General features: G+C 45.4%; 3 protein-coding genes across 3 annotated transcripts in view; all 3 read left to right on the top strand.

Moving 5' to 3' along the window:
* Window positions 1–1,151: 1,151 nt before the first annotated feature.
* On the top strand, window positions 1,152–5,013 carry LOC308088773 (isoleucine--tRNA ligase, cytoplasmic-like; the record flags this gene model as incomplete). Its single annotated transcript, XM_080433352.1, has 1 exon — window positions 1,152–5,013. The coding sequence occupies one exon, from the start codon at window positions 1,152–1,154 to the stop codon at window positions 4,977–4,979; it is 3,828 nt and encodes a 1,275-aa protein (XP_080289478.1). The 3' UTR covers window positions 4,980–5,013.
* A 4,622-nt stretch (window positions 5,014–9,635) lies between these two features.
* Window positions 9,636–13,567, top strand: LOC308088702 (isoleucine--tRNA ligase, cytoplasmic-like; the record flags this gene model as incomplete). The annotated part of the gene is made up of 1 exon (XM_080433260.1): window positions 9,636–13,567. The coding sequence occupies one exon, from the start codon at window positions 9,636–9,638 to the stop codon at window positions 13,452–13,454; it is 3,819 nt and encodes a 1,272-aa protein (XP_080289386.1). The 3' UTR covers window positions 13,455–13,567.
* A 4,606-nt stretch (window positions 13,568–18,173) lies between these two features.
* The window catches only part of LOC308088436 (transmembrane protein 132D), a 38,931-nt gene continuing 33,989 nt past the window's right edge, over window positions 18,174–23,115 (top strand). The window contains exon 1 of the mRNA XM_080432894.1: window positions 18,174–18,287. Coding sequence (XP_080289020.1) covers window positions 18,182–18,287 — 106 coding nt within the window. The 5' untranslated portion in view covers window positions 18,174–18,181. The remainder of the gene's footprint in view (window positions 18,288–23,115) is intronic.

Here is a 23,115-nt window from a genome sequence, read left to right as displayed (position 1 = left end):
TTCTCCTGCAGTAGGCATACCTGTCCATAGACACGGACAGGAAAGGCCTACTGACAAGACGAATATGCTGACATGACTTTATTGAATACTGCCATTTGTCATTTGTAATAACACAAAATGTATATGCCCCTTATTTCCAGTTAAAGGTAGGGTACGTGATATCTTGTGGTTTTTCTGAAAAGGTCAGATCTCTATATTCTGATTCAGTAATCATTGCTATAGTGTTTGTTCAGTAACAGGGTTCTCCCCGTCTCTCCATCTCTTTAATATCTCTTTAATATACAGAAAATACATTTTCAGGTGCGTCACTTTGTATCTGTCTGTCTACCTGTGTCCTTTTTATGTCCGTATATGGAGAACCCTGATCATTAGTATATGCCCATACCAGTATATGGCATGTCCATATATGTGCATATTGGTTGGATCGGCGGTTCTGGTCAACTGGATATCCATATATGCAAATATATGAACATATCGGTTGGATCGGCAGTTCTGGACAACCGCATATCGGAACAAGCAGAATGACTCGCCGGCGGGCACCGCACATGTTATGTCTGAGTCATAGTGACATGCCTATATATGGGCCTATCAGGTTTGTTTATGGTTATGTATGAGTTATAGGGACATGCCTATATACAGTATGGGCATATCGGGTTTGATATAGTATATAAAGGCTCGACTAGCCTTGGTTGAGTGGCTTCCTGAGCGACCCCGAGAGACAGTAACTACTTCCATACTCGCCTATCCCCATAAATGGAGACAAAGCCTGACAGTATAGAATAGCTAGAAAAGGAGATTCCTAAAACATACCTAGCTCTGACATCAGAACACTCCTTCTAGAAACCCCATATACGGAGATAACCGGAACCATCCAGGACTGACATCATAGTCCCCGGTTTGGGCATGACAGACATAGCCAGCTCCATATGTGGGAATGCCTGACACCACCTGACATCACCGCCGTGATGTCAGGAGCCACCCTCAGTGGTATAAAGCAAGCCGTATGTCAGGGTTGAACTACTCTCATCATCGGCATTAGACCCAGTCTTAACCCTTCCAGAGTGAACAACATAGACCCAATCAGGAATAGCTCATCAGACAATCCAGTGTAATCAGCGACGCTACTTACAGAGAGAAGCATCGAAGAGATCATGGTGGAGCCAGTCCCTGAATCCATCAACTTTCCCTCTGAGGAAGAGAAGATCCTCCAGTTCTGGAAGGACAAGGACTGCTTCAAGGAATGCCTCAAACAGTCCAAAAACAGGCCCAAATACACGTTCTATGATGGTCCTCCCTTTGCCACTGGTCGTCCCCACTATGGGCACATCCTGGCTGGTACCATAAAGGACATTGTCACCCGCTTTGCCCACCAGAGTGGCTTTCATGTGGACCGACGCTTTGGCTGGGACTGTCACGGGTTGCCTGTGGAATATGAGATTGACAAAACCTGGAACATCAAAGGGCCTGACGACGTGGCCAAGATGGGCATTGCTGAATACAACAAGAAGTGCAGAGACATTGTCATGAGATACTCCAATGACTGGGAGATCTCAGTGAGAAGAATGGGCAGATGGGTTGATTTTAAGAATGACTACAAGACTCTCTACCCCGAGTTCATGGAGACTGTCTGGTGGGTATTTAAGCAGCTTTATGACAAGGGTCTGGTGTACAGGGGCGTCAAGGTCATGCCTTATTCCACTGCCTGCAACACCCCCCTCTCAAACTTTGAATCCAACCTGAACTACAAGGATGTTCAGGACCAGTCAGTGATTGTCAACTTCCCACTGCTGGAGGACGAAGGTGTATCTCTGATTGCCTGGACAACCACACCCTGGACGTTGCCTAGCAACCTGGCCCTCTGTGTCAACCCAGAGTTGCAGTATGTCAAGGTTACAGGCAACAAAACAGGTCAAACCTACATTATGATGGAGGCCAGGCTTGGAGCTCAGTTTAAGTCTGAGAGCGAGTACACCATCCTGGACAAATTTCCAGGCAAGGCGTTGAAAGGAAAGAAATACAAGCCTCTCTTTCAGTACTTTTCCAAGTGTGGAGAGAAAGGTGCGTTCCACGTAGTGACGGATAACTACGTCAAAGAGGAGGAGGGCACTGGAGTGGTTCACCAGGCACCGTACTTTGGAGCTGATGATCACAGAATCTGCATGGAGTACGGCATCATCCAGAGAGACCAGGCTCCTGTCTGCCCCGTGGACGCCTCAGGCTGCTTCACTCCAGAGGTCACAGACTTTGTAGGACAGTATGTCAAGGATGCAGACAAGAACATCATCAAGTGGCTGAAGGAGAATGGCCGTCTGGTCAATACCAGCTCTTACAAGCATAGCTACCCATTCTGCTGGAGGTCTGACACCCCTTTGATCTACAAAGCCGTCCCGAGCTGGTTTGTCAGAGTGGAGCACATGGTGGAGAAACTACTGGAGAACAATGGAAAATGCAATTGGGTTCCAGATTTTGTTGGCGAGAAGCGATTTGGGAACTGGCTGAGGGACGCACATGATTGGGCAGTTTCCAGGAACCGCTACTGGGGCACCCCCATCCCTCTTTGGGTCAGCGATGACCTTGAGGAGGTGGTGTGTATAGGATCCATAGGAGAACTGGAGGAGCTGACGGGAGTCAGAGTAACTGATCTACATCGGGAGAGCATTGACCACCTGACCATCTCATCACGGTGTGGTAAGGGCGAGCTGCGTAGGGTGACGGAGGTGTTTGACTGCTGGTTTGAAAGCGGCAGCATGCCCTACGCCCAGGCTCACTACCCTTTTGAAAACAGGAAGGAGTTCGAGGACACTTTCCCTGCTGACTTCATTGCTGAGGGCATTGACCAGACCAGAGGATGGTTCTATACCCTGTTGGTGCTGTCCACAGCTCTGTTTGGGAAGCCGCCATTCAAGAATGTCATCGTCAATGGACTGGTGCTGGCGAGCGATGGACAGAAACTGAGCAAGCGCAAGGAAAACTACCCAGATCCAGGACTGATAATGAAGGACTATGGAGCAGATGCCCTCAGACTGTATCTGATAAACTCTCCAGTAGTCTCCAGTAGAGCAGAGAACCTACGTTTTAAGGAGGATGGCGTGCGTGACGTGCTGAAGGACGTGTTCCTGCCCTGGTACAACGCCTATCGCTTCCTGGTGCAGAATGTGCATCGGCTGGACAAGGAGGAGGACGTCCAGTTCCTGTACAATGAGACAGACACAGCAAAGAGTGATAACATCATGGATAAATGGATCCAGTCCTTCACACAGTCTCTCATCCAGTTCTTCAAGAAGGAGATGGACGCATACCGTCTGTACACTGTGGTGCCGCGGCTCGTCAAGTTTGTGGACATGCTCACCAACTGGTACGTGAGGACCAACCGTCGCCGCCTCAAGGGAGAGAGTGGTGCTGGGGACTGCCTGTGGGCGCTCAAGACCCTCTTCAGCGTTCTCTTCTCCATGTGCAGGCTGATGGCTCCCTTCACTCCATTCATCACAGAGATGATGTACCAGAACCTGGTTCACCTCATTGACCCAGCCTCTGTGGATGAGAAGGACAGCAGCAGCATCCACTATCTCATGCTGCCCCAGGTCAGGGAGGATTTGATTAACAAGCGCATTGAGAGCGCCTTCTCCCAGATGCGGTCGGTGATCGAGCTGGGCAGAGTGATCCGAGACAGGAAAACAGTACTACCTGTGAAGTACCCTCTGAAGGAAGTTGTTGTGATCCACCAGGACCACCAGGACCCTGAAGACATCCAGTCTCTGAAAAAATACATCCTGGAGGAGCTGAATGTGCGCCAGCTGACTCTATCGACTGACAAGGACAAGTATGGCATTCGTCTGAGGGCAGAGCCTGACAACATGGTGCTGGGCAAGAGGCTGAAGGGGGCCTTCCAAACTGTCTCTGCCTCCATCAAAGAGCTGACCAATGAACAGCTGGAGGCCTTCCAGAAGACAGGCTCCATCAAGGTGGACGGTCATGAGCTTCAGAAGGATGACCTGAGGCTCATGTACACCTTTGACCAGAGCTCTGGCACAGCCGTGCAGTACGAGGCCCACTGGGATGCACGAGTGCATCCAGGTGTGTTGGTGCTGTTGGATGTATCCTCAGATCAGTCCATGTTGGATGAAGGGGTGGCAAGAGAGGTCATCAACCGCATCCAGAAGCTACGAAAGAAGGGACACTTGGTGCCTTCAGATAAAATAACAGTGTACTACCGCTGCCTGCCAGCAGGGGAGTACCTGGACTCTGTGATCCAGGCTCACACAGAGTTCATCCTAGCCACCATTAAAGCTCCCCTGCTGCCTTACCCTGTCCCCTCCACCGTCAGCCTCATCATAGATGAGAAGACTCAGCTGAAGGGCTCAGATTTGGAGTTGACCATATTGAAGGGGTCTTCAGCTCCCCATATTAATCTGAATAGACCTGCGTGCTCCTATGTCAATCTCAGGGTCAAACTTGCGAACAAGGAACAAGAGGGGGTGGTTCTTTTGGAGAACCCAATTGGAGACAACAGACTGGGTATGAACAAGCTTCAGGAGGTGTGCAGCAGTGTATTTGGAACCAACAACACCCAGCTCTCTTTCTTCAACGGCAAGACTGAGTTGACGAATGCATCAGACCTTCAGGCTCTCAGTGGTACAACTCTGTCAGTGACATCACCAGGCTCCTCCCCTAGCCCCGCCCCCACTACAGATGGCCTGCTCTGTCCCTATATCAACCTGCAACTCTGCAACGCACAGCCAGCCGAGTGCCTGACTGGAGAGGTTGCCACCCTCCTTCTGGAGAACCCAGTGGGTCACAACGGGCTGAACCACGCAGGCCTGCTGGCAGAGACTGCCAAGGTGTTTGGGCTCCGGAACAGACGACTCAAACTCTACCTGAATCAGGACCTTACTCAGGAGCTACCAGCCGATTCCTCCGTGAAGTGTCTGAACACCAAAACCATTTTCGTGAGAGCTCTCCCCACCACCGCTGAGGCATAAACCTACAGGCCGTCCTCCAGAGACAGAACACTTACTTTCCTTACGGTATACTGTTGAGGCATTTCATTGTTCTTGGGAAAAAATGTATCCAGACACCTAGATTACATCTGATTATTTACTGTTTTCAAGTTGCAAGTACTGTAGAAGCAGATTGCGTTGTCGGTCAGGCCACATCATTTGGTAAGTTATTTGTTAGAGACGAAAGTTTGTTATCTCTTGTTTTAATTTGTTCAATCAAAACAACATTAAACTGTCCAAATAGAAGAGAAAAAAATAAAAAAAGGAATGGGGGTGTGGCTGTGGAAAGGTGCTATATTTTTTAACGCCACTAGATGGAGGCAGCGGGCCTTGTGGTCATGTTGCAGAAACGGAAGGAACGCTATCTTCTCCCAGAGCCAAGTCTGCTGCTAAACTATTAGTTAGTTAGTATGCTAGTGACAGGGACTCTGGAGCGTACACATAGTCAAGAGACCTCAGTCATATGTTGTCAGTAAAAACAGAATACCATTTTGTAAAGTGACATAAAGTTCAGATTCAGATTTATTGTGAACAAGAATTAATTGGATAATACATACACTGTGAGAGTGTGTGTGAAATATATCAATATATCAACCAATAACTCCAATACCAAATATCAACAACGTTTTAGAAACGGACAAACCGCAACCACCAGTCTTTACAAGCACCTTCACAGAAAAACAAGGGCAACTAGAAAAAGTGCTCCTCGGAGCACAGGTCTCCGCCAGGTCAGGTAGGTTATTGTGGGGCAGCAATGTTCGGAATTAGCCAATCAGGATGGAATATGAAAAATTGGATGGAACCATCTTGATCACTTGACTGTACCGATTGATTGTACCGATTTGCATGATGTTTGAATTTGTAGGAGTAATATAAAAAAGAAAAGTGTTGCAAAATTGGCCTCATGGTGGCGCTATAATAGGGCAATGTTAAAAGGGTGGCATTTGTTCTTCAATGTAGTGCGAATGTGCGTGCAAAGTGTCGCAATCGGACGCTGCATTCATGATTTGTGGCATTTTGTTCAAAACGGGCCACTCCTGCAAACTTTAGATGTCAATGTTAGCCAATCAGGATGGAATATGAAAATTTTAAAAGATCCATCGTGATCACATCATCGTGATCACATGACTATAGAGATCAAGTGTACCGATGTGCGTGAAATTTGGATAAATTCTGAAGGCTTAATATCAAAGAATGTGTTTTACATAAGTCGGCCTCCTGGTGGCGCTATGAAAGGCAAATGTGAAAAATGCAGGTCAGTTGTTTTTCCTTGGCCTCTAGGGAGTGTGCGTGCAAAGTTTCATGCAGATCATTGCAGTTATAGGTAAAACATAAATCGTCCATTTATAGCGCCACCATGAGGCTGATTTGAACATTTTCAAGTGGCATTTCTTCCTCGGCCTAGTGGGAATGTGCGTGTGAAATCTCACGGAAATCGCAAGCTGCGTTCATGATTTGAGGCATTTTGTTGAAAACGGAGCAATCCTGCAAACTTTGGAAGCCAACCTTAGCCAATCAGGATGAAATATGGAAAATTGGACAGATCCGTGTTGATCACATGACTATAGAGATACTGTGTACTGATTTGCGTGATGTTTGGATAAAATCTGTAGGAGTACTGTCAAGAAGTGTGTTTTGCAAAAAGCGGCCTCCTGGTGGCGCTATAAAAGGCTAATTTGAAAGATTTGGGGCAGAGGTTCTGCTCTGTCATCCAGGGAGTGTGTGTGCACAGTTTCGTTGCGATCAAGCCATCGGTGCCGGAGATTAGCTGTACACAAAATGACAGAATGACGGACACACGGACGGACACACACACACACACACACACACACACACGGACGGACGGACAGGGGGCAAAACATACTCTCTCGCCATGCCTTTCGGCCTGGCGGAGACAATAAGCAGACATGGCAACCAATCATGATGCGTTGCAAAGCTTTTTTACCAAACACGCCCCCTTTCCACAGCCACGCCCCCACCGTATATATATGAACAGAAGTGCACGCCCACAATTCAGTCTAAACACATCCCTTGGCGTTCACATCGATCACAGGTTTATGGACGCTGTTACCACTCCAGCACATCTCTGTTGTGACATCCATCTATGTCAATGCCGCAACTTGCATATATATCCCTAGGCTCTGTTGTCTTTTTTGTCCTCTAACTGTTCATAACAGATTTGTGACAGATATTATCACACACTTTCTCTGCCTCTGCAGCCTATACAGGTTGTGTTAGCCTTTGTATGAGACTTTCCTTCAATAGATGTTTTGAAATCAGCAAATCTGTGTCAAGAAATGATTGCTGAAGGTTCACGATTCAGGGTTACTTTATTTTGTCTCCCTTCAGAGAAATTTGTCTTGGAGACACGGACCAGCAGCATGCATACACAATACAATACAATACAATACATTACCATACAATACAGTACAAAAACTAAAAACAATAAGGCACACAGTGACACACACAACCCTAACAGTCATTTAGGCCTATACATCACCCTCCAGCACAATATATCACCCCCAACCAACATACCTAGTGCAACAAGAGAAGTGTTGAGGTGTGTGATTGACAGAGGGACAAAAGAGTACTTGTACCTATTATAGCTCCAAGCGGGGACCCTGTACCTCTGATGGCAGAAACTCATACTCAGGGTATAATACATGGGAGGGGTCAGACACAATTTTCTTAGCCTGCCCAATGGTGGGTGGACTGCTCAAAAATGACCTGGGGGTAATGGGGCTGTGGAGTGGACATATACCCATAATATACACACAAGTACACACACACTTTTCTATGACACACACCGATTATAAAAAGGTCAGCAATACCACATTTACATTGAAGGCAGACTGTGGTATGTGCATTCAGCTAATTCAATTACGTTTAACCTCTTGGTTGCAACAAGCAATTCAAAGGTGACATCAAATCCTATAGTGTTTTCAATCTTTCTTACTAAGTAATTCATGGCAGTATTTCCAGAATTCTAGATTATGCTGGTCCTGGTGCATAAGTATATTACTCCAGCAGTGCTTAAAATCCTGTAAATATAACTCGGAGAGCGTACAAATGTAACCATCGGGTGCATTTGTAGTGCTCTCTATGTTAAATTAACACTGAAGATTTTACAGTGTAGGACAGGATCACGACAGACCCCACAGCAGCACTACAGCATGCAGCAGCAGCAGTCCCATCTCTATAGTGTAGTTAGTAGATGCTTTTGCTGCTGCTTCTTATCACAGTGTTGCAGTGTTGTTGAGGTGCAGCTCACACAAAACTCACCCCCTGCAGCTTCCTCCTGACTTACACATCCTGGGAAGTGTGGTCATAGATCTCCTATTTAGTGGGTCATCCTTTAGTAAACACCACTTATTTTCACAGTGGCTGTGGAAATACGTGTTCAAGTAATGAAAAATATTGGTCCAGTCAGTGACACTGACATGAACCCATCAGTGAGGCATGCAAATGCCCAGAGTTGGTTGTTTCTGCTCAAACTCTGAACTTCTGGCAGCGCTATTCACAGGCTTGAGGATATTTCTTCAGAAAATATCCATAATCTTCTGCATATGCAGAAACAGAAAGTAAAGAAGTTAAGAAAAAAATGTATTGTGATTACAGTATTTGGCAAATAGGGTTCTCCTGCAGTAGGCATACCTGTCCATAGACACGGACAGGAAAGGCCTACTGACAAGACGAATATGCTGACACGACTTTATTGAATACTGCCATTTGTCATTTGTGATAACACAAAATGTATATGCCCCTTATTTCCAGTTAAAGGTAGGGTACGTGATATCTTGTGGTTAAAACAAAAAGGTTTTTCTGAAAAGGTCAGATCTCTATATTCTGATTCAGTAATCATTGCTATAGTGTTTGTTCAGTAACAGGGTTCTCCCCGTCTCTCCATCTCTTTAATATCTCTTTAATATACAGAAAATACATTTTCAGGTGCGTCACCACCAATCCAATCCAATCCACTTTATTTGTATAGCACATTTCACAACCAGGGTTAAGGGTTTACAAAGTGCTGTACAGAAAATCATGCAAAACCACCTTTATCCAACTAGAGGTTCGGGCCGCTACGTGGCCCTCACATCTAGAGTTCGGGCCCGTTGTACCCAACGAGTTCGGGCCCGTTGTACAACTACATTACATTGTACCCATGTAAAATTTGTGCCCATATATGGAGATCTTTGTATCTGTCTGTCTACCTGTGTCCCTTTTATGTCCGTATATGGAGATCCCTGATCATTAGTATATGCCCATACCAGTATATGGCATGTCCATATATGTGCATATTGGTTGGATCGGCGGTTCTGGTCAACTGGATATCCATATATGCCAATATATGAACATATCGGTTGGATCGGCAGTTCTGGACAACCGCATATCGGAACAAGCAGAATGACTCGCCGGCGGGCACCGCACATGTTATGTCTGAGTCATAGTGACATGCCTATATATGGGCCTATCAGGTTTGTTTATGGTTATGTATGAGTCATAGGGACATGCCTATATACAGTATGGGCATATCGGGTTTGATATAGTATATAAAGGCTCGACTAGCCTTGGTTGAGTGGCTTCCTGAGCGACCCCGAGAGACAGTAACTACTTACAGAGAGAAGCATCGAAGAGATCATGGTGGAGCCAGTCCCTGAATCCATCAACTTTCCCTCTGAGGAAGAGAAGATCCTCCAGTTCTGGAAGGACAAGGACTGCTTCAAGGAATGCCTCAAACAGTCTAAAAACAGGCCCAAATACACGTTCTATGATGGTCCTCCCTTTGCCACTGGTCGTCCCCACTATGGGCACATCCTGGCTGGTACCATAAAGGACATTGTCACCCGCTTTGCCCACCAGAGTGGCTTTCATGTGGACCGACGCTTTGGCTGGGACTGTCACGGGTTGCCTGTGGAATATGAGATTGACAAAACCTGGAACATCAAAGGGCCTGACGACGTGGCCAAGATGGGCATTGCTGAATACAACAAGAAGTGCAGAGACATTGTCATGAGATACTCCAATGACTGGGAGATCTCAGTGAGAAGAATGGGCAGATGGGTTGATTTTGAGAATGACTACAAGACTCTCTACCCCGAGTTCATGGAGACTGTCTGGTGGGTATTTAAGCAGCTTTATGACAAGGGTCTGGTGTACAGGGGCGTCAAGGTCATGCCTTATTCCACTGCCTGCAACACCCCCCTCTCAAACTTTGAATCCAACCAGAACTACAAGGATGTTCTGGACCAGTCAGTGATTGTCAACTTCCCACTGCTGGAGGACGAAGGTGTATCTCTGATTGCCTGGACAACCACACCCTGGACGTTGCCTAGCAACCTGGCCCTCTGTGTCAACCCAGAGTTGCAGTATGTCAAGGTTACAGACAACAAAACAGGTCAAACCTACATTATGATGGAGGCCAGGCTTGGAGCTCTGTTTAAGTCTGAGAGCGAGTACACCATCCTGGACAAATTTCCAGGCAAGGCGTTGAAAGGAAAGAAATACAAGCCTCTCTTTCAGTACTTTTCCAAGTGTGGAGAGAAAGGTGCGTTCCACGTAGTGACGGATAACTACGTCAAAGAGGAGGAGGGCACTGGAGTGGTTCACCAGGCACCGTACTTTGGAGCTGATGATCACAGAATCTGCATGGAGTACGGCATCATCCAGAGAGACCAGGCTCCTGTCTGCCCCGTGGACGCTTCAGGCTGCTTCACTCCAGAGGTCACAGACTTTGTAGGACAGTATGTCAAGGATGCAGACAAGAACATCATCAAGTGGCTGAAGGAGAATGGCCGTCTGGTCAATACCAGCTTTTACAAGCATAGCTACCCATTCTGCTGGAGGTCTGACACCCCTTTGATCTACAAAGCCGTCCCGAGCTGGTTTGTCAGAGTGGAGCACATGGTGGAGAAACTACTGGAGAACAATGGAAAATGCTATTGGGTTCCAGATTTTGTTGGCGAGAAGCGATTTGGGAACTGGCTGAGGGACGCACATGATTGGGCAGTTTCCAGGAACCGCTACTGGGGCACCCCCATCCCTCTTTGGGTCAGCGATGACCTTGAGGAGGTGGTGTGTATAGGATCCATAGGAGAACTGGAGGAGCTGACGGGAGTCAGAGTAACTGATCTACATCGGGAGAGCATTGACCACCTGACCATCTCATCACGGTGTGGTAAGGGCGAGCTGCGTAGGGTGACGGAGGTGTTTGACTGCTGGTTTGAAAGCGGCAGCATGCCCTACGCCCAGGCTCACTACCCTTTTGAAAACAGGAAGGAGTTCGAGGACACTTTCCCTGCTGACTTCATTGCTGAGGGCATTGACCAGACCAGAGGATGGTTCTATACCCTGTTGGTGCTGTCCACGGCTCTGTTTGGGAAGCCGCCATTCAAGAATGTCATCGTCAATGGACTGGTGCTGGCGAGCGATGGACAGAAACTGAGCAAGCGCAAGGAAAACTACCCAGATCCAGGACTGATAATGAAGGACTATGGAGCAGATGCCCTCAGACTGTATCTGATAAACTCTCCAGTAGTCAGAGCAGAGAACCTACGTTTTAAGGAGGATGGCGTGCGTGACGTGCTGAAGGACGTGTTCCTGCCCTGGTACAACGCCTATCGCTTCCTGGTGCAGAATGTGCATCGGCTGGACAAGGAGGAGGACGTCCAGTTCCTGTACAATGAGACAGACACAGCAAAGAGTGATAACATCATGGATAAATGGATCCAGTCCTTCACACAGTCTCTCATCCAGTTCTTCAAGAAGGAGATGGACGCATACCGTCTGTACACTGTGGTGCCGCAGCTCGTCAAGTTTGTGGACATGCTCACCAACTGGTACGTGAGGACCAACCGTCGCCGCCTCAAGGGAGAGAGTGGTGCTGGGGACTGCCTGTGGGCGCTCAAGACCCTCTTCAGCGTTCTCTTCTCCATGTGCAGGCTGATGGCTCCCTTCACTCCATTCATCACAGAGATGATGTACCAGAACCTGGTTCACCTCATTGACCCAGCCTCTGTGAATGAGAAGGACAGCAGCAGCATCCACTATCTCATGCTGCCCCAAGTCAGGGAGGATTTGATTAACAAGCGCATTGAGAGCGCCGTCTCCCAGATGCAGTCGGTGATCGAGCTGGGCAGAGTGATCCGAGACAGGGAAACACTACCTGTGAAGTACCCTCTGAAGGAAGTTGTTGTGATCCACCAGGACCACCAGGACCCTGAAGACATCCAGTCTCTGAAAAAATACATCCTGGAGGAGCTGAATGTGCGCCAGCTGACTCTATCGACTGACAAGGACAAGTATGGCATTCGTCTGAGGGCAGAGCCTGACAACATGGTGCTGGGCAAGAGGCTGAAGGGGGCCTTCAAAGCTGTCACTGCCTCCATCAAAGAGCTGACCAATGAACAGCTGGAGGCCTTCCAGAAGACAGGCTCCATCAAGGTGGACGGTCATGAGCTTCAGAAGGATGACCTGAGGCTCATGTACACCTTTGACCAGAGCTCTGGCACAGCCGTGCAGTACGAGGCCCACTCGGATGCACGAGTGCATCCAGGTGTGTTGGTGCTGTTGGATGTATCCTCAGATCAGTCCATGTTGGCTGAAGGGGTGGCAAGAGAGGTCATCAACCGCATCCAGAAGCTACGAAAGAAGGGACACTTGGTGCCTTCAGATAAAATAACAGTGTACTACCGCTGCCTGCCAGCAGGGGAGTACCTGGACTCTGTGATCCAGGCTCACACAGAGTTCATCCTTGCCACCATTAAAGCTCCCCTGCTGCCTTACCCTGTCCCCTCCACCGTCAGCCTCATCATAGATGAGAAGACTCAGCTGAAGGGCTCAGATTTGGAGTTGACCATATTGAAGGGGTCTTCAGCTCCCAATATTAATCTGAATAGACCTGCGTGCTCCTATGTCAATCTCAGGGTCAAACTTGCAAACAGGGAACAAGAGGGGGTGGTTCTTTTGGAGAACCCAATTGGAGACAACAGACTGGGTATGAACAAGCTTCAGGAGGTGTGCAGCAGTGTATTTGGAACCAACAACACCCAGCTCTCTTTCTTCAACGGCAAGACTGAGTTGAAGAATGCATCAGACCTTCAGGCTCTCAGTGGTACAACTCTGTCAGTGACATCACCAGGCTCCTCCCCTAGCCCCGCCCCCACTACAGATGGCCTGCTCTGTCCCTATATCAACCTGCAACTCTGCAACGCACAGCCAGCCGAGTGCCTGACTGGAGAGGTTGCCACCCTCCTTCTGGAGAACCCAGTGGGTCACAACGGGCTGAACCACGCAGGCCTGCTGGCAGAGACTGCCAAGGTGTTTGGGCTCCGGAACAGACGACTCAAACTCTACCTGAATCAGGACCTTACTCAGGAGCTACCAGCCGATTCCTCCGTGAAGTGTCTGAACACCAAAACCATTTTCGTGAGAGCTCTCCCCACCACCGCTGAGGCATAAACCTACAGGCCGTCCTCCAGAGACAGAACACTTACTTTCCCTACGGTATACTGTTGAGGCATTTCATTGTTCTTGGGAAAAAATGTATCCAGACACCTAGGTTACAGCTGATTATTTACTGTTTTCAAGTTGCAAGTACTGTAGAAGCAGATTGCGTTGTCGGTCAGGCCACATAATTTGGTAAGTTATTTGTTAGAGACGAAAGTTTGTTATCTCTTGTTTTAATTTGTTCAATCAAAACAACATTAAACTGTCCAAACAGAAGAGAAAAAAATAAAAAAAGGAATGGGGGTGTGGCTGTGGAAAGGGGGCGCCGCTTTAAAAAAGGCTAGAATGGCCTGCGGCAGATAGAGTGGACGTCAGGTTAACAGGTGCTATATTTTTTTACGCCACTAGATGGAGGCAGCGGGCCTTGTGGTCATGTTGCAGAAACGGAAGGAACGCTATCTTCTCCCAGAGCCAAGTCTGCTGCTAAACTATAGTTAGTATGCTAGTGACAGGGACTCACTTTATTGTCACTTAGATGCACTAGGTACATACATGTGAACAAGAATTAATTGGATAATACATACACTGTGAGAGTGTGTGTGAAATATATCAATATATCAACCAATAACTCCAATACCAAATATCAACAACGTTTTAGAAACGGACAAACCGCAACCTCCAGTCTTTACAAGCACCTTCACAGAAAAACAAGGGCAATGTCGCTTACAATAAGCAGACATGGCAACCAATCATGACGCGTTGCAAAGCTTTTTTACCAAACACGCCCCCTTTCCACAGCCACGCCCCCACCGTATATATATGAACAGAAGTGCATGCCCACAATTCAGTCTAAACACATCCCACAAATGGACCGGGTGGAGATTGTTACACATACAGAACTCTCAAAAACTTACGCTCGGAAGCTCCAATACAATAAAACAATAAAAACATGATAAAACAACCTAAAGACCTAAAAACAGGTTGAAAAAAACAAAAAAAAACAGGTTTTGACGTAACCGGGAATAACGCAATTCACATAATGTGTTTGCTGCGGTCATTCGCTAGTCAGTTTGGACACTGGTTATATGGACACCCAACACACTGCACAATCTATGTAAAGCGCTTTGGATAAAAGCGCTATATAAATGCACAATTTACCATTTATTTACCATTTACAAGTGGACATTGTTTAGTTTGGATAGGATTGGATGCTGGACTGGTTCCAGATCAGCAGTTCCCCACCCAGAAAAGCACCAGAACAGCAGAGATCTGGACCCGGAATTTCTACCGTAATCCACCACGAAACCCGGCCGCAAGAAAGAACCCTTCCGTGTATCAGAATGGCCCGGTATCTTTGTGGATCCACGACAGCCAAGGATTACCCGATAAACAAGCGTTTCTATTCTCGGATGTCATGGTGTGTTCCTAACTTGCTGAATACAGTGTATTGTATCCCATCCCATTCTTATGGGATGGGATGGGATTTACAACAACTATACAATGGCAGGCTAGCTGCAGCAAGCTAACTGGCCAAGTCAGACACATCTAATGCATCAAAGTACATAAATCAATCCCTAATCAGTGACCACAAGCACAACACGATTTAATATTTCACATGATTTTAAATATATTAACACATTGAGTGCCAAGGAAGGACGTAGATCTACGCTGTTTCAAATCCAACCGTTGAGTGCCATAAATGTAGATCTACGTCCTTAAAAAACAAATCCAGAAGAGGGCGCTCTAGCGCAACTTAAGAATGATCCCTCGACTCTGCTTGAAGGAATCGACGGATGTGACGTCATCCCCAAAAAACTTCCATTTCGTCCATTCCTATATTAGGATTTGTATTTTCGACGGGCGATAGCATCAAAATGGCCGGTTGCGTAGAAATGTTTTTGTTCCAGTGGATATAACAGCTTGAGGTAAAGAGCTTTGCTGCAAAGAAACTGCTCTGCTCATTCAATATAAAAACATCATACCACAACCACAACTCATCTATATGAACTCCTCTTTCTTTTTACTTGCTAGCATTTTTTGCTTTAACGCATTTTATATACTCTTTTGTATTTTCCTGTCAACCAAGGGCGTATCGTCATAGAGGCCAATGGGCCCGGTCTGGAAAACTCTGCTCCCCCAGGGGGAAAAAAAACAAAAAATCAACATAACAACATTAGCACCCCCTCACCCTATTCTCTTGTAGCCAACCACAGAAATTCGCCTTTGTTTTCAAGTCGGGCTTATTTGCATTCGGCCGAATTGTTAATGGGTGGCCATTAAAAACCGGTTCGTCCAGAGCAGCATGCTACTACACTTCGCCACCAGCTCCAGCAAGACGCCAGCAAAGGAGGACAGCAGCAGTGCCAGGACACCAGCGCTCATCACCGTGCCAGCGGTGACGACTGCCAGACTGCCAGTGGGGCCACAACCAGCAGCGCCCACCACAACGCCAGACCCGCCACCACCAGCAACCATCGCCGCGGCCAACAGCACCATACCAGTGCGCATTTACGCATGGTGGCTTTTCAGCCTGGAAACGCACAGGCGTTGCTTTTACGACGCATGAGAAGAGCGACGGACATAAAGAAGGACTACAAAGATACCTGGGATACAAAGAAGTAACCGCAAGTGGCCGTGGCACAGTCCTAAATCAGTTGACAAACACTGATGGGATTTATGCTGAGAAACTCGAGAAGAACCTCGATCATCTCAAAGCTGTTTTGGACGTCATCCTTGTCTGTGCAAAGCAAGGCATAGCATTACGTGGAAGTTCAATGACAACCTCTCGCCTAAACAGTCTATGTCTCCTGTCCTTTGAGAGAGATTTAACTAACCGTTTGGACCCAGATGAGGTTATGTTCAAGTGCAAGCCCCGTCGTATTAAGCTGTAACAGACTAGGCTGCTATATGTTTGCATTGCAGTGCACTGTATTTGATTTGTTAACTTTGCTGTTGTAAATACACTTTTGAGAATAAAAAAAACATACATTGATTATACTTGCATATTGTGTTTTATTCACGTTTCTCTCTCTTGCATTAACGCTGATGGTAATTCTCAATAGACTGTCACTTATCAGCCATCGTTGCGCGAGCCCCCACCCGCCCCCCGCGAGCGGGCGGGGGGCGGGGGGGGGGGCGGGGGTTAAGAATCTTGCCCGGTCCACGTTAGAACCCACCATACGCGCCTGCTGTCAACTCATCTGTACTAGCGTGTTTTGCTCACTGACCAATTCTAGGCCCTCTGTCACATTTATATAGGCCTACATTCACAAATATGTTATGACTAACAATGATGGCCACATCAATCAACTATGTGGCAGAAAACACACGCATCACGCATCCCACTATCCACTACATGCCACAATATGGTCTGTCCTCGAAAAAAACCGCCTCCCACAGACATACAGGCACTGCCCTGTTACCGTCCTACTTGACATCTATGTCATACGTTCTTGTTTTTACAAAAGAAAATCATTTATTGCTTACTGCACCTCTAACACCTTACAACCATTAGAGGGCACTAAAAATCCGCCTGATGCTAATTAGCCACTAATGGCTAATTCAAACTATTAGAAACCAAATATATATCACCTCTATGAATCATCACACTCACGATGCCGAAATTTGAAGAACAAAGAAAATGAAATGGAAAAAAATAAAATCCCCCAAATCAGACTTGAAATCCCAGATGAAAAAAGGCACAATCAGTACTTTTGCTATGGACTTGAATTGCTTTCACCTGCAAATGTGTAGCCTATTACATTACACCAGTGAAATAATTGATATTAGGCTATCTGCATTCATTTCTGCCCGTTAGTTTCCGGTAAGTGGCCATATTATGCTAATGGTTAAGAAATTATTTAGTTTGGTTGAAGTCTAATCACAGGCTAGGGGCATGCATGGCTATGATAGATAAGTAATTAATTTAACAATGTAAGAAATTAACGATTCATTTATATGAACCCTGGAGACTTGACATTCAGTAATTGGGTATTATAAAAATAAGAACATTATAATGGAGTGTAAAACAGAAAATCTAAAATGTGCCACGGACAAGGACAGGTCTTTGCCACGGACACATTTGTCCGTGTGTGTGGACACATATGATGACCCCACTCTGATGATCATTCATTACCTTATTACAGCCTCGCGTTACGTTCGTGCGACGTGGAGTTAAATCCTCCCAGCGCATTGGACTGTCTTCCACGCTTTATCACCGGATGACTGTGACAGCTGATGGGTTTAGTGCCACAGAGGATTTCACACACAGGACAGTCAGTGATCTGTTAACAGCCGTTTAATATAGTGACTCACCCAACGGCGGCTGGCAGGCTGTGGAATATGTATGGACGCTGCTGCGTGGGGAAATAGGTCTGAATCGTGACTTTGTAAAAAAAAAAAAAAAAAAAAACATTTGAATGATAAATAGATTTAGATATATTTTTTTAAATTGGTTTTAATTTATTTTTATCTATCGTTGCGCTTGTCAGGTTTTTGCGCCCATTGACTGAACACCGTCTTTATTCCGAGAGACACATCATTGCTCTTTACGCGCACAACTTTTACGCATTGGGGGGACTCGATCCTCATCCTGTCATGTAATGTTACCTACAGCACGGACTGTACTGCTGTTCCCACAGGTGTCATTTAGTCAAGTTAAGTATGTGAACAGAAATGTAGGCTAGGTATATGACCTGCTCCACAGCTGCTGAAACTAAAGCAAAACTCGGATGACTTTTATGGAATATTGGACCATTCCGCGTGCCAAAATGAGCTTTTACTGTCATCATAGCTCGAGGATCGTACATGTGCTCCTAGCGACAATCGTGACAGTTCTCACACAAGGTAGGTGTCCGTCCATAGAATTCATCAATGACATGTCATTTGGATTGAGAATGGCAGGCAAATTGCCTACTGTGAACGCAGTACTCCAGTATCCTATATAACTGTAACGGTTAAACGACCATGCGTGCAGTGGTGAAAAAGTACTCAATTTTTTTACTTAAGTAAAAGTATCAATATTGCAATGTAGAAATACCCAGTTTCAAGTAAAAGTCCGGAATTAAAAATGTACTTGAGTAAAAGTATATTGAAAATAGCTGATCTACAAGCTCACAATGCATTTCTTAAATTTTACTGTCACTTTTGTTTTATTTGAGTAGGCTATATCTGTAGGCCTATGTATTTTGTGCCACTTGCTTTATTCTCTGATCGTCTGTAATAGCTTCTATCCAAAGTTTTATCATGATTGTTCTTTTTATTCTGCTCTGTAAAGCACTTTGTGACTTGTCTGGAAATGTGCTATATAAATAAATTCATTATCATTATCATTATCATGCATAGCTACACGTTGTGAGCTTGTAGATCGGCTATTTTCAAATGGCCGAAATGTAGCTGAAGTGGTTAATGTATGTTTTGTTATATAATCAAAATCTACAAAGTAGCCTAACTATTGGAGTAAAAAGTACAATATTTGCCTCTGAGATGTAGTGGAGTAGAAGTAATAGTATTGGAAATTGGAAATACTCCAGTAAAGTAAAAATAAATACCTCGATATTGTACGTAAGTACAGTACTTGAGTAAATGTACTTATAGTTACTTTACACCAATTGTAATGATTGAATTTGATGAAAATAGTTCTACTACTGTAGAATTTACTTTACCTCCTGTAGTAGAGTTGACCATTTTGAGTGGGGTTAACTTGGGTGGGTGTTGACCTCTCCAGGCACATAAAAACACCAGCCAGTTTCTTTGAAGAGTTGAAGTGTAATCTCTACTAGCCTACAATAGTTCATAGGAAGAAGGGACTTAATTGGAACACAGGGTCTAATCTCATTAGTGATGAACCTAATGACACAGACATTCTATGGGGTAAATTTGCTGTTAAGGGTTGTTGATTGAACCTAAGGTAAAACAAATTAGGGGGGAAAAAACTATTTATGAAGTAGGCCTACAATATTTTGAACCTTCCCTTAATACTTTGTATTTACATAATGTGGGATCCAATATTCCCCCCAATGGAAGTCTATTGGTTTAAAATTGGGGCACAGTAGCATTTTCAGATGTGAAACAAACAGTAAACAACTGTAAGTGCACGTGAGGGAAGACATAGCATTTACTGTAGCCTAAAGCTTATAACTGACCCTAAGATAGCTATTTCCAGGGATTACAGACTGGCTGATTTATACGGATAAAACGGGATGATCAAAAGAGAGAAATCATAATAAGACTGCTTTTTAAAAGCAGCTTTAAGAATCTCACTGGACACAGCAACTTCTGCACAGGCCTCCCTCCTCTTTTCCTCTCTATCTGCCCTTCTTTTCCTTTCTATCTCAATTCCCTTCCCTTTTCCTCTATCTTAAACCTGTCTCCCTATACATACCACCATTGTTGCATCCTGTTTGTATGTACCTAGTGTGTATATATCATATGATAAGAGTATAATGCTATTCAAGAGAATTCCAGTGATATTGTTAAAAGAGATTTGTTTAGGAAGTGCTTCGTTCATCATGTTTAGCCCTGTCATTTATCCTGGAACGAACGTATGCCCAGGTCTGCAGTTGTATGCGACCAAGTCTTACATAATTTAATGGCAAACATGGACCAAACAAACCTTGACACAAACAAATACAAAATTAGCCTTGTTGTTACAAAGCATCTCGAGACATTTTGAACCACAAACATGCATTTTGCAGCTATAGTTTAATGCCTAATTTATGCTTTGCTGCACAATGCGAAAGTTGATCGATTTAATATTGTTTTCCACCATTGTGCAACAAAGTATACATTAGGCGTAACAGGCAGACATCCACGGCAGGCCTCCTTGATGCCATTTGAAGTCAGATCTTTTCTGCAAGCTATTTTGCACATATGGTAAAAGTCATTACTGCGCATTAGAATGCATGGGGGTTGCTCAGGCTTTGTACTTAGTAATTGAATAATACAAAGATTAATTGCATACGTGATAATAATAGGCAAAGAATGCTATATGGAATGAAAGGAAGTCGCTCTGCATGTGACAAACCAAGTGGTACAGTATAGAAGCTTTTAATGGACTGTAAATCAGTCTTGTACTCTTTAGCTTGTGAGACCCACACAGTGATTTGTTTATTGGAAGCGTTTCATTAGGCACAGTGGTAGTGAAATTACTTGGCACTCAAACTGTTATAAAAGGACAGCCTTGGTTGTAAGCTGTTGTTTTGCACCAACAACCAGTGATACCATTGTAATCAGAAAGCGTAGACCTCGATTAACATTACAGTCTGCATGACTGACATCTCAAAGCATTCTACCATTTGTAGATTAAATCTTTTGTGCAAAGGAACATCTCTGTTTAAATGCTTTAAATGAGCTTAGTGATACAGTAAGTTTGTTATTCTGAATCACAATTACATAAGTGTAGTGTATTGTGTAGTTTGTAAAAGTATTTTACTTTGTTAAACAAAATAAACCACTGACATTATTTACACATCCCATAAGCTTGGATTTTGTGCTATAAAATATCTTTTGACAACCAGCTGTTAATCTCATCCAATGAATTTGAAATTATATCTGGTTTTGGATTAAAACTCTGAACCACCATAACACAGAGACAATTTTAATCTGGAAGGGATAAACATTTCAATCCATTTGACAGATTTGATTAACCTGACATATCACTGTAAGCTTGGCATATGGCTTCAAAGGGGAAACTGCCTCTTGTTTTCCATCTTATGAATGCATTTATCCGACATACTGTTTCAAGGAAAATACGAATAGAAAAGCGATAATTAATGTATTATTATTCAGTATTATTGTACAGTGGAAGCTTCCAATGTGGACACAGTGCATGTCCACAGCCAGAGTGTGTTGGAAGGGTCTGCATGGCGGTCTCATTCACCGCTCCAATTATTTTCCCAACCACTCTTGAGGCAGACAGTAGGCTCGGCTGACAGGGAGACGCAGCAGGAAGGAAGGATGTTGGCAGGATTCAATTCCAGGCCAACAAGAGTATGTGTGTTTTTCCAGAGGTGAGCATCTTTACCAGCACACCGTTGACAGGCACATGTTGATGCCGCCTTCTGGGTTGGCGGCCAAGAAGGAAGAGAAGTTCAGAGTCCCTCCGAGATGAGTGATTTGGAAAGGCTGCCTGGAACAGATGGGGGAGTGGATTTGCTCTCTTGTTTATCAGCTGAGGGCAGGGCTGCCATGTTGAGAGGGCCGTTTAAGTTCTCCTTAAATTGCTTGCTTGTCAAAATAAATGAAACGGTGCCGCTGGGGGAAGAATGCCTCTCTTTACGTTGCTAACTTCTTGTCAGACAGCAGAAATGGAGTGTGCAAAAGGATGCTGTTCACTAGACCTATACTGTACCTTCAAGCATGTTTTCACAAGCAATGATGTAGATGCCCTCCTTAGGATTTTGAAGATGTCTGGTCTTCGGGAAAAAAGGAAGCAGAGTGGGGATGACCCGTTAAAAGTCACACTGTAAAAAGTGACAATTGTGTTGCTGGAGACTGGGAGACAAGTAAAATAAATAAATAAATTCAAAGCAGATCTGCTGCCAGGGCTGGTATTAACCAGCACAGCTGTCACACTGGCCTGTGTTGAACACAGACATGACACACAGACATGTGTTAGCATGGCTCCTATTGGTGCCGTGTTGACATCTTGACTGTGTGACATATAACACTGTTTATTGTTTGAGCTGTCCAATTCCTAGGCTCTTCCCCAGGGGAAGTTCTGAAGATAAAATCAGGGAGCAGAGACATATCAAACATCCACCATGGGGGACAGGGCTGATGTACACTCCATAATAAACGCTCCAAGCCCTGCTCATTGGGGGGGGGGGGGAGTCATCAGTGACAGATGTTTCCCCGGCATCTTTTTTCACCATTTGACATTTAGATTTTAAACAAATTTGTCGCATTGCGATGGTAGATTGCAAAACGATACACCGTACTAGTCCATCCATACCCGTGCGCACCCAGACTATAATATGCAGACTTTGGGACCACAACTGCGACAGCAACTTTGCACCGTTGAGCCAACTCTCTGCTAGCATTGTCTCTACCGTTGTGTGTGGAGACTGTACCCCCGAAGCGTCCAGCCAGGCCCATAGGCATATTATGGAGATATGACCACAATGCCCATATATGCATATATGGGACCGACCAACATCAAACTCGGCGTGCACGTCGGCAAGGACTCGAGGGTGTGTGGTGCCTGCTGCCGAGTCGCTCGGATATGCGGTTGTCCAGAACCGCCGATACGAGTGATATATCCATATATGGGCATGCCAATATACAGTGTATGGGCATATATTAATGACATAAGGGATCTCCATATATGGGCATCATAGTACAATCCATAGAATCACAGTACCATCACACAATCATCCATTAAAATGCCTCCCTGTGGCACTAAATGCCACAGGAGGAGGCCGGGGCGCTGGAGGGAATTTGAACGCTGACAGCTGTACAACAAGCTGTGACAGCTAAGCATGTGAACAGTGAATAGTGGACTGCTTAAAAGGACCGCCTGAGCTGCACTGTGGGAATGAGGGCGTCTGTGAGTTTGAGAAGCTTGTAGCGAATGAGAATGAAGTGAGGTTGAACTTGGAGAGACAGACTGACTTGTGGGTGTATCTATGAATTAACTTGTTAGCGAATGAATGGGGGGAGGGGGGTCCGGGGA

The sequence above is a fragment of the Gymnoscopelus braueri genome (genome assembly GCF_963280865.1).
Source record: "Gymnoscopelus braueri genome assembly, chromosome: 7".
NCBI classification, from domain to species: Eukaryota; Metazoa; Chordata; class Actinopteri; order Myctophiformes; family Myctophidae; genus Gymnoscopelus; species Gymnoscopelus braueri.
The sequence above is the reverse complement of the archived record's forward strand: the minus strand, read 5'-3'. Positions and strand labels throughout refer to the sequence as shown.